This window comes from Leucoraja erinacea, chromosome 6, assembly GCF_028641065.1.
Source record: "Leucoraja erinacea ecotype New England chromosome 6, Leri_hhj_1, whole genome shotgun sequence".
NCBI lineage: Eukaryota > Metazoa > Chordata > Chondrichthyes > Rajiformes > Rajidae > Leucoraja > Leucoraja erinaceus.
In genome coordinates, this window is record NC_073382.1 from 8,695,165 (window position 1) to 8,710,390 (window position 15,226).

General features: G+C 46.6%; 1 protein-coding gene across 1 annotated transcript in view; it reads left to right on the plus strand.

Annotated features, from left to right (window-relative positions):
• Nucleotides 1-4,014: 4,014 nt before the first annotated feature.
• Nucleotides 4,015-15,226, plus strand: part of p4ha3 (prolyl 4-hydroxylase, alpha polypeptide III) — a 77,817-nt gene continuing 66,605 nt past the window's right edge. Inside the window, exons 1-2 of the mRNA XM_055636568.1 lie at nucleotides 4,015-4,530; nucleotides 7,360-7,514. Of these exons, the coding sequence (XP_055492543.1) occupies nucleotides 4,346-4,530; nucleotides 7,360-7,514 (340 nt within the window). The 5' untranslated portion in view covers nucleotides 4,015-4,345. The remainder of the gene's footprint in view (nucleotides 4,531-7,359; nucleotides 7,515-15,226) is intronic.

A 15,226-nucleotide genomic window follows, 5' to 3' on the forward strand; every position in this document is an offset into this window, starting at 1 on the left:
ATCAGGGGGAGATATTGAACAATTTTTTTTCTTCGGTATTCACCAAGGAGAAGGATATTGAATTATGTGAGGTAAGGGAAACTAGTAGAGTAGCTATGGATACTATGAGGTTCAAAGTAAAAGAAGTACTGACACTTTTGAAAAATATAAAAGTGGATAAGTCTCCAGGTCCTGACAGGATATTCCCTAGGACATTGAGGGAAGTTAGTGTAGAAATAGCCGGGGCTATGACAGAAATATTTCAAATGTCATTAGAAACGGGAATAGTCCCCGAGGATTGGCGTACTGCGCATGTTGTTCCATTGTTTAAAAAGGGTTCTAAGAGTAAACCTAGCAATTATAGACCTGTTAGTTTGACTTCAGTGGTGGGCAAATTAATGGAAAAGATACTTAGAGACAATATATATAAGCATCTAGATAAACAGGGTCTGATTAGGAACAGTCAACATGGATTTGTGCCTGGAAGGTCATGTTTGACTAATCTTCTTGAATTTTTTGAAGAGGTTACTAGGGAAATTGACGAGGGTAAAGCAGTGGATGTTGTCTATATGGACTTTAGTAAGGCCTTTGACAAGGTTCCTCATGGAAGGTTGGTTAAGAAGGTTCAACTGTTGGGTATAAATGCAGGAATAGCAAGATGGATTCAACAGTGGCTGAATGGGAGAAGCCAGAGGGTAATGGTGGATGGCTGTTTATCGGGTTGGAGGCAGGTGACTAGTGGGGTGCCTCAGGGATCTGTGTTGGGTCCTTTGTTGTTTGTCATGTACATCAATGATCTGGATGAAGGTGTGGTAAATTGGATTAGTAAGTATGCAGATGATACCAAGATAGGGGGTGTTGTGGATAATGAAGAGGATTTCCAAAGTCTACAGAGTGATTTAGGCCATTTGGAAAAATGGGCTGAAAGATGGCAGATGGAGTTTAATGCTGATAAATGTGAGGTGCTACACCTTGGCAGGACAAATCAAAATAGGACGTACATGGTAAATGGTAGGGAATTGAAGAATACAGTTGAACAGAGGGATCTGGGTATAACCGTGCATAGTTCCTTGAAGGTGGAATCTCATATAGATAGGGTGGTAAAGAAAGCTTTTGGTATGCTAGCCTTTATAAATCAGAGCATTGAGTATAGAAGCTGGGATGTAATGTTAAAATTGTACAAGGCATTGGTGAGACCAAATCTGGAGTATGGTGTACAATTTTGGTCGCCAAATTATAGGAAGGATGTCAACAAAATAGAGAGAGTACAGAGGAGATTTACTAGAATGTTGCCTGGGTTTCAACAACTAAGTTACAGAGATAGGTTGAATAAGTTAGGTCTTTATTCTCTGGAGCGCAGAAGGTTAAGGGGGGACCTGATAGAGGTCTTTAAAATGATGAGAGGGATAGACAGAGTTGATGTGGACAAGCTTTTCCCTTTGAGAATAGGGAAGATTCAAACAAGAGGACATGACTTCAGAATTAAGGGACAGAAGTTTAGGGGTAATATGAGGGGGAACTTCTTTACGCAGAGAGTGGTGGCGGTGTGGAATGAGCTCCCAGTGGAAGTGGTGGAGGCAGGTTCATTGGTATCATTTAAAAATAAATTGGATAGGCATATGGATGAGAAGGGAATGGAGGGTTATGGTACGAGTGCAGGCAGGTGGGACTAAGGGGAACAAAATTTGTTCGGCATGGACTTGTAGGGCCGAGATGGCCTGTTTCCGTGCTGTAATTGTTATATGGTTATATGGTTATATGGTTATCCCAGCATTTTGTGTCTATCTTCGGTATAAACCAGCATCTGCATTTCCTTCCTATACACAAGCCACAAACTTTTAAATCTTTGGAGTGATGGTGGAAACCGGAGCAATCAGGGAAAACCCATATGGTCACAGGGAGAACGTACAAACTCCATACGGGTTGCAACCATAGTCAGGATGGAACACTGGTCAGTGGCACTGTAAGGCAGCAACTCTACTACTGCGGCACTAAGTGGTGGTAGTGGTGAAGGCAGATATGAAAGTGGCATCTAAGAGGCTTTTAGATGGGCACATGGATATAGAGGTACATGGGTCATGTACAGGCAGATTAGTTTATCTTAGCATCAGTGGACATTGTGCGTTATATTGTGCGGGCCTGTCCTGTGCTGTACTGAAGACAGACACAAAATGCTGGAGTAACTCAGACGGTCAGGCAGCATCTCTGGAGAAAAGGAATGTGTGACGTTTCGGGTCGGGACCCTTCTTCGGACAGAGAGTCAGGGGGAAGGGAAATTCTATATATGGAAGGTAAATAGAACAAATGAATAAAAGATATGCAAAAAGCAACAATGATCAAGGAAAGGTGGAGCCCACAATGGTCCATTGTTGGCTGTGGGGTAGGTAATAACGAGTTATAGAGACAGTGAACTTCAACAGCATGACAGTGAAACTAGTATGCCGATTAGGGTGGGGGAGGGAAGTAGATAGGGTTATTTGAAGTTAGAGAGATCAATAATCATACAGCTGGGTTGTAAGCTGCCCAAGCGAAATATGAGGTGCGGTTCCTCCAATTTGCGTTTGCCCTCATTCTGACAGTGGAGGAAGTCAAGTCGACTTTATTTGTCACATACAAGATGTACAGTGAAATGAAAGTGGCAATGCCTGCGGGATTGTGCAAAACCACAGAACAACACAACACAACACAACCAGTATTAACATTTTTTTTAAAAAGACAGAACAGTAATTACGCCCCATTGAGATCAGAGTTTACAGTCTTGACGGCCTGTGGGTAGAACCTCCGTCTCATCCTCTCTGTTTTCGCAGCGTGACAGCGGAGGCACTTGCCTGACCGTAGCAGCTGGAACAGTCCGTTGCTGAGGTGGTAGGGGGTCCTTCATGATCTTGTTGGCTCTGGTCTGCACCTCCTGGTGTATAGGTCCTGCAGGGAGGTGAGTGTAGCTCCCATAGTGCGTTCGGCCCAATGCACTAATCTCTGCAGAGCCTTCCTGTCCTGTTGCCAAACCAGATCGAGATGTTTCCGGTCAGAATGCTTTCTACTGCACCAGAGTAGAAGGATTGAAGGATCCTCAGAGAGTCTCTGCCTGAGGTGGTAAAGGCGCTGCCTTGCCTTTCTCACCAGTGCGGCAGTGTGTGTTGTCCATGTCAGATCCTCTGTGATGTGGACTCCCAGGTATTTAAAGCTGCTCACCCTATCGCGATCATTGGAGGAGGGAGGAGTGGGGCGAGGGTGGGACTGAGGATAGAGTGCGATGATTGGAGGAGGGAGACGTGGCACAGACCTGCGCCTCATCTGCAGCCAGGATCGATCCCGGCTCTCCGGCGCCGTCCCGTCCCATCCCCACCCAAGTCCCCCCCCCCACACGTGGCCAGAGAGGTCGGGAGTCAGACGGGAGCTGTGCCCCCAGGCTCACAGGCAGCGCAGAGAAGCAGCGCAAAACCCAGCTCAACTCTGCCTGTCCCGCCAGGTTAACCAGCCTGGGCTTGCGGGAAATATGTCCAGTGCGGAGAAGCAGCGCCGGTGTCCCGTCGGTCCAGGCAGGGCTGTAGGTTAACCCTGCGAGACAGGCAGAGTTGAGCTGCATTTAGGGCTGGATTGAGCCTCCAAAGCCTCGTGCGTGTGTGAGTGTGAGTGTGCGCGTGCGCGCGCGGCCGGCCGCTAAACAATTGTGCCCCCCCTGTCGCCCGGTCCCCTCCATATTTTGATAGCGATTTCCGTGCCCGTCTCCAGTGGCGTGTACGTCCTCGATTATTGTGCCCTTCTAAAGTCCACAATCAGCTCCTTAGTTTTAGTAGCATCGAAGAGTGTGGGAATGGGACGGGGAGTTAAAGTTTTTGGCAACCGGGAGATCTATGTTCTATGTTCAAAAGCTATCTATCCTGCCGTGTGGCGTTGCAAACCCTCCCCACCACAGGTGGGATGAGGGATGAGGAGAGAATGGCACATCACAGCTCATCCTGACCTCTGCTTTCCACTCCTCCTCCACCTCGACCCTCCCATTCATCAATTGCCCGTGAATACTGTTCATCATTCACTGGCTGGCTTGACGTCAATGGGATTGCTTCCCATTACAAATCCCAGGCGGCCAGACCCAGTGAGATAGCGCTGCTGCCTCTGAGTGAGTGAGTGTGTGTGTGCGTGTGGGTCAGTGCAGCCGCTTCGCTCTCCGGCTCCAACTCAGCCACAAGATCCATTTCACCGGAATGCGGGGACAGGCATCCCAACAAAGGCAAAACGCTGCCTTGGTTCGTCTCAACGAGCCGATGTGGAAACACGACCCCCTGTTTGACAACCACCGCGAGCACTAAACCCAGCGGCCGGGATCAGTTGTCTGCAACTGACTCGCAGCGGGCGAGTTGATACAATGTTCCTGCGGCTGCCCCCGCTGTTGCTGTGCTTGGTGAGCGGCTCCTTGCCGCACCCATCCCGGGGAGACCTTTACACCTCCGTCGTCAACATCCAGGGAGAGATTGTGGTGGAAAAGAAGCTTTTGCAACATCTGCAGTCTTACATTGAAAGCGAGATCGACAGAATAGACGACCTGAAGAGGTAAGATTGTAATCCGCTCCCAATATTACACCGTGTCGGAGAGAACTGCAGATGCTGGTTGAAATCGAGGATAGACACAACTTACTCCAGCATTTGGTGTCTATCTCCGAATATTAAACTCATCATTATTGCCTTTAAAGAACGTGAGCAAAGTTTTGGCACTCAGCTCTCTGGCTGAGGAATGAACGAACATTGTCATCATTATTCCTTCACGTGGTTTCAGTAATATTCCCTCTGGCATCACAACTCCTAGCCTTCTTGTGTTGAGTTGAATTTTTATATCAGCTTAAAGGGCATCTGCTTTCTATCAGTTCACTGATTCCTCGCTGAAGTCAAGCATGAGGCATCACTGAACAAAAACAATCTATACGGGTTGGACGCTCTTGTTGGGAGGTTGAGAGTGAAAATCTCTGAACTACTGGTGCAGAATTTCACTCGGGGATTTCAACCTGCAGCAAAGGTCCAGCGAGATTCTTTAAAGAGAATGAAACGCCGCCCCAAAGCTTTGCACATTTCACAGCGAACTAACTGCTCGCTCATCAGACAGTTTTGGCGAGTTCCTCAGACGATTCATATCTGTGACTCAAGTACTGGTTTTGATTTATTCCTGTTCCAGCCAGCGATTTTTGTGCATTCCTGGCCATAAGATGACTTCAACTTGATATTTTCCCATCATGAAAAAAAAAATTAAGAACGGCTAACCTAAATAGTCAGAGTCATAGAATGATACAGTGTGGAAACGGGCACTTCGGCCCAACTTGCCCACACCGGACAACTTGTCCCAGCTACACTAGTTCCAACTGTTCCAGCTGTTTCTTAAATGTTGGGATAATCCCTGACTCAACCACCTCCTCTGACAGCTTGTTCCATACACCCACCAGCCTTTGTGTGAAAAAGATATCCCTCAGATTCCTATTAAATATGTTCCCCTTCACATTAAACCTATGTCCTCTGGTCCTCGATTCACCTACACGGGGAAAGAGACTCTTTGCATTTACCTGATCTATTCCTCTCATGATTATATGCACCTCCGTAAGATTAGCATTCACAAGGAATAGAGTCCCAACCTACTCAAACTCTCCCTATAGCTCAGACCTTCTGGCAACATCCTCGCAAATCTTCTCTGTATCCTTTCCAGCTTGACAACATCTTTCCTATAACATGGTGCCCAGAACTGAACACAATACTCTAAATGCGGTCTTAGCATTGTCTGATACAACTGCAACATGATCTCCCAACTCCCATACTCAATACTCTGACTGATGAAGGCCAATGTGCCACATGTGGTTTTTTTTTGGGTTATTCTTTTTAATTAATTGTTCAAAGCAATTTTAAGGCCCCCGTGAGAAAATCTTCCATTTTCTTCAAAAGACTTTTGTGTTTCTACTGAAAAAATTAAGATTATTTTTTGGTGGTGTCACATTCTTCAGTGCCTAAGACTGATTCAATGGATAAAGATATCCCTATCTTGCAATTAAATTAAAGCTTGCACACACGCACACTCGCGCACCCACGCACACACGCACGCACACACACACACACACGAGTCTGAAGAAGGGTTTCGGCCCGAAACGTTACCTATTTCCTTCGCTCCATAGATGCTGCTGCACCCGCTGAGTTTCTCCAGCAATTTTGTGTACCTTCGCACACACACACACACACACACACACACACACACACACACACACGCACACACACACACACACACGCGCACACACACACACACACGCATGCACACACACACACACGCACGCGCACACACACACACATACACACACACACACACACACACACACACAATATATATTTCATTTATATGCAAAATTATCCAAAACATATCCAAAATAAAGTGGAAAACATCAAATTATTGAAAGAAACAGGAACACCACATTTACATTAGCTGAAGATAGACACACATTGCTGGAGTAATTCAGCGGGTCAGCATCTCTGGAGAGCAAAAATAGATGAACCTTCAGACTCATTTAAAAAGCATTTTGTGTCTCTTGTCGGTATAAACTAGCATCTGCAGATCCATCCTGTACATTAGCTGAGACCGGTATAAAGCTTCTGGCAGTGTCTTAATTAAAAGAAAGCACCCTGGAGAACATGGCTAGTTGACGTTTCGGGTCAGAACCCTTCTTCAGACGGAATCGGTCACCTATCCATATTCTCCAGAGATGCTGCCTGGCCCACTGAGTGCTCATTCTCGCCATGGGAAACATCCCATCCGTATCCCAGAAATGTAACTATCCACAATTTGTGTGGTTGCAAGGGCTTTGTGGGATTCAAGCTGTATACGATTCTTAAATGTCAATACCCATTGTGTTCAGATGCAGCTGGTTCAATGGGCTGGTGCAAAATGAAGCCAACGCCACAGGTATCAGTAAACAAATAAGGTCAGCACTTAAATGGCAACTAACACTGACATAAAGCTGTGATATGGGAGGAAACAGGAGCACATAGAGGAACCCACGCAGTCACAGGGAGAGCGTGCAAACTCCACACAGACTGCAACCAAGGTCAAGTCTTTAGTGCTGTGAGGCAGCAGCTTTACCAACTGCGCCACAGTGCCACCTTTATTTTGGATTTAGCATTTTAGAACTTCCTTCCAATACCCCCTTTCCCGTCCTGTTTGCCGAAGGATTACAATATTGTACAAAGCTGTTGTTTGTGTTATATGCGCCAGAGTAACTTTGTCCATTTCTCATTTCCTAATTGCTGTTCTGATTGTCAAGTGATACCATTTATTTGGTTTTCATCAAAAGGGTGTCACCAAATCTGTATGTTGCTTCCCCAGTTATAGATCTTGTTAATTCAATTGAATTGCAGATTTTATGAAAAAGCTAAAGCACTGCATAACAATGTTTACCAGGAATCGGTGACTGCAATATCAAACCCCCTCTTTGCCTACACACTTATAAAGAGGTTGCAGGTGGACTGGCAAAATATTGTATACAGCAATGAAGCCATTGAAAATATTCAAGGTAGGTGCCCAAATGCTATTCTTTCTGTCTTGTTAATAAGCTGATTAGAAATGTAGACTTTTTAAATTAAACATGGCATCACAAACTATCATTCTTCTCCTTGCGTGTGGTGTGCACAGCCTAAAGTTGTAGGACAACTTGTTCTATTTGATCTTATTTGATTGTGCACGCCGGGTCGATTGCATTCGCCGAAACAGGGTGAAGGTTGCAATCTTCCACCCCTCATTTACAATGTTGATCATCTTCAATTTAAATTAGTTTAGAGATACCGCATGAAAACAGGCCCATCGGCCCACCAAGTCCACGCCAACCAATGATCACCCGTACACTAGTTCTATCCGACACACTAGGGACAATTTACAGAAGCCAATTAACCTATAAACCTATGAACCTATGAATGTAGGAGGAATCCGGAGCACCCAGAGAAAACCCATGCAGTCACAGGGAGAATGCACCAACTTTGAACAGGCAGCACCCGTAGTCAGGATCGAACCCAGGTCTCTGACGCCGTAAGGCAGCAAACATATCACTCCATCACTGTTTCTGACGGTAAAAGTAATTTTCTGTTTCTGCATGTTCTAGTTGAATGGCAGTTACTGGACTGAACCCAAGTACTTGCACAGAGCTAACTCTGGCCTGTACCTTGAAACTCTCTGGTTTCAGTATTTTTGGTTTCCGAGCTCCATGAAGTGATAGCTCCCGCGGTTGCTGCTATGGAAATAGATTGTTTGTCTATCTGGCTATCACAGACTAAACAATGGAACTAAAACAAAACAGAGTAAATTCCAGAGTAAATGTCTAAAAGTTAAAACCTAGAAACATAGAAAATAGGTGCCATTGAGCCCTTCGAGCCTGCACCGCCATTCAATATGATCATGGCTGATCATCCAAAATCAGTACCCCACTCCTGCTTTTTCCCCATATCTCTTGATTCCATTAGCCCAAAGAGCTGTATCTCACTCTCTCTTGAAAACATCACTCTACCCATTACGCCACTGTGCCACACCTGGTATTTGATAGCTGCCTATGTAACCTACTTGCTTATTATTCCATAAAGTGCTTCTAAAATTGGTGATGATACATAATGAACCCGAATGTACTCAGTAAATGGCACCAGTATCCTGGCTCCTGCCATGATCATTATGTTAAAGACCAGAATAAATACTCAGTTGGTAGGAGGATATTAACGTGAGCCACCTTGTGATGTAACAGGATCCCCGGATGGCGGGACTGTCATATGCTGAGAGAATGGAGCGGCTGGGCTTGTACACTCTGGAGTTTAGAGGGATGAGAGGATATCTTATTGAAACATATAAGATTGTTTGGACACGCTAGAGGCAGGAAACATGTTCCCGATGTTGGGGGAGTCCAGAACCAGGGGCTACAGTTTAAGAATAAGGAGTAAGCCATTTAGAACGGAGACGAGGAAACACTTTTTCTCACAGAGAGTGGTGAGTCTGTGGAATTCTCTGCCTCAGAGGGCAGTGGAGGCCGGTTCTCTGGAAACTTTCAAGAGAGAGCTGGATAGGGCTCTTAAAGATAGCGGAGTCAGGGGATATGGGGAGAAGGCAGGAACGGGGTACTGATTGGGGATGATCAGCCATGATCACATTGAATGGCAGTGCTGGCTTAGAAACATAGAAACATAGAAATTAGGTGCAGGAGTAGGCCATTCGGCCCTTCGAGCCTGCACCGCCATTTAATATGATCATGGCTGATCATCCAACTCAGTATCCCGTACCTGCCTTTTCTCCATACCCTCTGATCCCCTTGGCAGTGCTGGCTTGTAGGGCCGAATGGCCTACTCCTACACCTATTGTCTATTGTCTATTGATGATAATGCCCAGTGAGGGAAGGGCGTGTGTGACAGGCTCTTTACTCAAAATGTCCTTGCCTGTATTACCGGAATTGCTGTGGTGGGATTAATATAGTTAGGTCTCTGATGGCCCGCACTGATTTGGTGGGTTGAATGGCCTGTTTCTCTGTTGCTTGACCCTATGAAAGAGAGTTGATTGAATTGCTTCAGTAAATGGCTAACAGAAATTTGATTACCTGATTGCAGTCCCGTTGTGCTTTAAAAGTTCTACACTCTTACCATTGACCTGGTTAATAGTAAGATTAAACGAGTACTTACCAGTATGAAGTTTGATCTGTATTTTATGAGGAGTTACGATGAGGGATTACGTGAAGATCCCAGCCCAGTGCGCAGGTGCGGCATACTTCGAAGCAGCGGTGTGAAATCACAGGATAGACACAATATTTGAAGTAAGATAGTAAAGATCATGAGACATCAGTTTATTAGTTTGATCTATATATTGAGGGTGGGAGCGGAGGGCACGTAATCCCTCATCGCAACTCCTCATAAAATACAGATCAAACTTCATACTGGTAAGTACTCGTTTAATCTTATTACAGGTGCACAACCTTTTATCCGAAAGCCTTCGGACCAGACACTTTTCGTAATTCAGAATTTGTCGGTCTTCGGAATGGAATTTTTTTAGCGTAGATTTTAATGGCTGGCTCAGTGGTAGAGTGTTCGGCTCATATCCGCAAGGTCGCGAGTTTGCGCCTTGATCCCGGCAGTTACTCGGTCGCAAGTTTGAGTCTTCAATGTCGTTTTTTCTTGCAGAATAAATGTTTGTATGAAATGCAGTGTAGGAGAGGTGTACTGACTGTGTGGGCAGAACTTTGGAAGTGATTGCCCACCAGTCTAAAAAGCCGCTGTGTCTCCCTGTCCCTGCGATAGCAGGGGGCGATCAAACAGCACAATACCCCCCTCCCCCTCCAACTCCAGAGGAATCCGCTCCCCGATGGGCCGCTACGGTGACAAGTGGCAGTTTGCCCACAGCCCGAGCTGCGCCACCCCAAGAACACCTTGCACACCATCAGCTTCTGCCCCTACGTGTTCCTCTGGAGTTGGAGCGGGGCTGGGCTGCAGTTGCTGCTGGCTGTGGGTCTCTGGGATCTCCGTGCTTGCAGTGGGCCTGGGGGTTGCTGTCCCGTTGGTCCTGACGTCTCCGGCCACCCCTCTGGACTGGAGCTGAGACTGGGAACTGTACCGCCCTTGCCCCCTCCCTCTGCAACTGCAAACAACCCCACTCTCCTGCAAGGGCGGTACAGTTCCCGGAGGATAGCAGGTGGCCGGAGACGTCAGGACCAACAGGAACCCGCTCCCCGATGGGCCCCTACGACGCCCCGAGCTGTGCCCCGTCATCCGCAACCCAGGTTCCTCTGTAGTTGGAGCGGGGCTGGGCTGGGCTGCTGCAGGCTGTGGGTCTCTGGGTTCTCCGTGCTTGCGGTGGGCCTGGTGGTCGACGTCCAATTGGTCCTGACGTCTCCGGTGACTGCACTGGCCTGCTGCCATCGCCGACGTGAAGACAGTACAAAGCCCCCGCGCCGGTGCAATGAGCGGGGAGCTGGAGAGGGGAGGGATGGGGTCACACACATGGCCGGGGAGCAGAGGGGTGTAGGTGGGGTGAAACTGAAAGGAGCGACAATCTGCTGCTGCCTGCACGCTGAGTTAAAAAGTTCCCACGCAAGACTCACGATACACTGTGTATCGTGTCTACCGTGGGAACTTTTTAACAGCGGGCAGGTAGCAGCATATTGTCAATTATTAACCCTCCCGCGCAATATACCCTCACCTTCTCTTTTATGGATGGGGATTTAGTTCCCCTTTCTTCGAGGACCGACCGGAGGTTCCGCTGTCACCTCTGCGGGCCGCCCTCGGTGAACGTTTTCAAGGACCTTTCTTCAAGGACCGAAAAAATGTCGCTATTCGGAGGTTTTCGTTATTTGGATCTTCGGATAAAAGGTTGTGCACCTGTATTTTACTTCGGAGTCACGTGAGTGACTTCAAAGGTCTGTGATTTCAAACCGTGTAACAGTTTTTATTTCATTCACTGCCGAAGTTTTTGAGGGAGGAAGTGTTATCGTAATCAACCAATGGATCTGCTTTCACAAGAAACAGAAAGGTATTTGTTAACAATAACAACATAAATAGCTCCCCTGAGCTTAAATTAATATTGCAGTTTGTAATATTCTTTCTGCAATTAAATCAGGCTTATCAACGGTTTACAATAAAAAATGTTCTGAACGTCGTTCCCTTGACCATTCTGCCGTATTGAGAATGTGGTCAACCGGGATGTCCATTCGTTCAGCCGCTGATATCAATGCTGCCCTAGTGGAATGGGATTAAAATGTATTATTATCTATTCCGGCAGCTTTCAGTACCTGTTTGAGCCACCTTGGAGTGGTTTGGCTCGTACCCCGTCTTGGGGTTTCTGTGGTTGACCCATAGGCTTTCCTCTCCCTCTAAGATTGTGGGTTGTGTCTATATATTGTAGTAGATGGGTCACCACACTCAACCTGGACTCTGGTGGGTAGGCCCGGAATCCCACCAGTGAATAGGGCGTTCCTGGTCCATATAACCATATAACAATTGAAGCACGGAAAACACAGGCCATCTCGACCCTACTAGTCCGTGCCGAACTCATAATCTCACCTAGTCCCATATACCTGCGAGTTAGGTTTTTACCAGACCTAGAATGATGAACGTGATGCGTCTGGGGTAATCACCATGTTATCCAGTCTAGTTTTATGGAGTGACTGGACTCTGTGAGCGTATACAAGAGCCATAAGCATGAGCGTTTTTAACATAGATTGAGCAAGACTGAGGGATCTGGCTGGTGCCATTCTCTGAGATATGTCAATATCACACCGATATCCCATACATGGGTATACCTGGGTTTTTGGGGCTTATTATTATAGTTGCCCTTCATAAGTTTATCTTCAGTGGATGGGATCCCATGCTCTGCTGTCCTGCTGTTTTAGATAAGCAGACAAGGCGCTCCATGCTGTATTTACGGCACTGTAACTCACCTTTTAGTCATGGTGTAGATGTTCCAGGAACTCCAATACATCAGTGGTTGAATAGTTTGGTATGTTGTCCCTGCGTCGTGGCAGTATTTTACCCATGTTAGCTCTTGGTGACTGTTCGCAGGGATGCCGACATGGTGGTAATGGTTCCTTTGGATAATCCCAGTCCCTGGTAAGGTCTATTCAAAACCTGCACCCAGGAGTTTGATGTTTTTCTGGCATGGGTGGCTTATGCCTGATACTGGGTTGAGTCAGCAACCATGGTCCACTAGGGAAATCCATAGGTGACTCACCCACCATGTCGTGATGAACTGGGAACCATGGCTGTGTAGGCCGGTCGGGCACGTTCAATATCTCGGAGACAGATTCCATCTGTATTGCGAAGTGCCCGATTGATGAGGCAGAAGGGAGGAAGGCAAAGCAGAAATTCCCCCTTCCAGCGTGTAGGCATCTATCGCTGCTGCCTCTGATCTGGTTCCTAAATCACATACATAGGTTACTGGTGATTCCGTCTTGTGCAACCAAATTGATATCTGGCTTTCAAACTGCTTAATACCTTTAGCAGATATTTTGGGTTTGACATCTATTCAATGTTATCATAAATTTTTACCCGTGACGTGGTGTCTCCCACTGTGTTCTAGCTTCCTAGGAAATAGGCAGCTGATAGTTAAAATGTCTTTTGACACACCATTGCCAGATCTGTTTGACCAATTTGTTGCACCATAATGATTTTATGCTCCCCATATGGTTGATATAAGCCACCACCATATTATTATCAATCCGTAACCACATACGTACGTGCTGCATTTGAAATGCATATGCTTTTTAGCCCAATAGGCGATCACCAATCCCAAGTAGTTGATGCCCGGTGTGTGTAGTAACGATGTTTCTGAATTGGTCCATCTGTTACCTGTGCTGGATATGGAGTTTAGTTGCTCCCCAGCCTAAAGTACTGGCATCGGTTTTTAATAACCAAGTTGGGATTGGTGATGATAATAGGGCTGAAAACTATGCCAAATATATGTCTGCCCACCACTGTAATTGTGATATAGCTTCAGTGGGTACATTCATGATTTGATTATAGTGACCCAAGTACCTTGGCAAAGTAACAGTCATATGGATGGAATTGTTATTGAAGCCCAGATAATCCATGGTAGTTAACGGCTTCAATTCTGGTTTATCTGGGCGTGGGATGAACCTCAGAGCTTTAGGGAGCTGTCTCGTAGCTAGAACTGCTGCCACAGCTAATTCCTTTGTTTCCCCTAATATGAGGATATCATCCAATATATGCCATGATTATGCTTGTTTTCTTAATATTTTCATGGCCATTTTTAATATTTATAATAGTTTAGGGCTGAGGTTAGACCATAGGGAATGCTCTATACTCCCATGGTTGCCCTAACCGGGATATCCATTATCCAGGTAAAATTTTTTAGGTATCTATAATGATCCTAGTGTATGGGTATAAGATAGTTAGCATCATCCATATCAATGCTCGCCATAGGTATCCTTTGGTGATCAGATGTCTGGCAGTGACAAAAAACCCGTCTCCATCTTAAAGTGTATATACTCAACAGATTTATTTAGTGATATTAGATCAATGATGATGCTACATTCACCATCTTTTGTAGTTTTGGTGAATATATTCGATACAAATTCCAATGGTTCATGTTTACTCCCATGATCCGTTTAGTAATGAGCCTTTCTAGTTCAGCTTGACCTTCTCACTTCTCTTTCTTAGAGGGAGAAAATGCCCTTTGGGCGCATTGCTGAACTGGCGGTAATATGCCCAATTTGAATTCAAGTTTTTATCCACTAATACTGTTGAGTATATATTAGTTATTTGTGACAGCACCCCATGCTTTATCAACAAGTTTAAAGCCCCCCCCCCCCCCCCCCCCCCCCCCCCCCCCCCCCCCCCCCCCGCAGTTAGTAGAACACCCTTATTTAGTGTAAACTGGGAGGAACCAGACTACCTACCTCCATGTTTATTGTTTTTTCATGAAGGCCTAGTTTGCTGGTATGCTGGTGCTGTCGGTGGGGTGGCGCATTTTCCCACGGCTCCGCTCTGGGCCCCTGTCTAAAAAGAACTTTGGGGGTAATGTGAAGCGGTCGCCAGGCTTTCACCAGTCCTTGTTCGATATTGCTGGTGGATGCCGAGGGGTGCTGCCAGCTGGGTGTTGGATGCGATGTCCTGCTCGTTCCATGGCCTGCCCTCATGAGGCGCACAGGTTTTAGCTGCCTCTCTTCCCGCAGCAGCGGTTTGCATAGCCCCGTATATTTGGGGTTGCGGGCAGGTCTTATATGCACAAATGTCAGTCGAGTATCCCAAAATTTGGGAACATCTTAGGCGTCAGCACACTCGTAGTGCAACGGGATAGTCTCATCCTGGGAGAACCACCTTGGTGATCATGGCGTCTCGCCTGCCAGGCGAGTATGATCCGTGGAAAAACGAGCAAAGGTGGTGACATCTTGACCCTCTGTTAGGAGCTTCAAAGTTCGCTGCTTTTAGCTCTTGTCTGCGAGTCTGCTGACCCAGCTGCCTGCGGATTTGCCTCTAGAAAGGCCTACTCCTGCAGGGCTTTGTTTGGGAAGATGGTCGCGTGGAGGAGCCATGTAGTGGCCCACGACACCCAGTAGCTCTTCCTGATCCTGCTCCCCTGGCATACTGCTATTCTCGTCCGCCTGCCCAGCGCTTAAGCCAGCCCAGCCCTGGCCTCCTTAGCTAGCCTCAAAAGAGGGAGCAAAAGGGTGTGCTATAAATTGGAGGAGGCATAGCTCAAACTCCGCTGTTGCATCAATCCCTCGACAAGGGAGATGGCTAGTGCAATAGC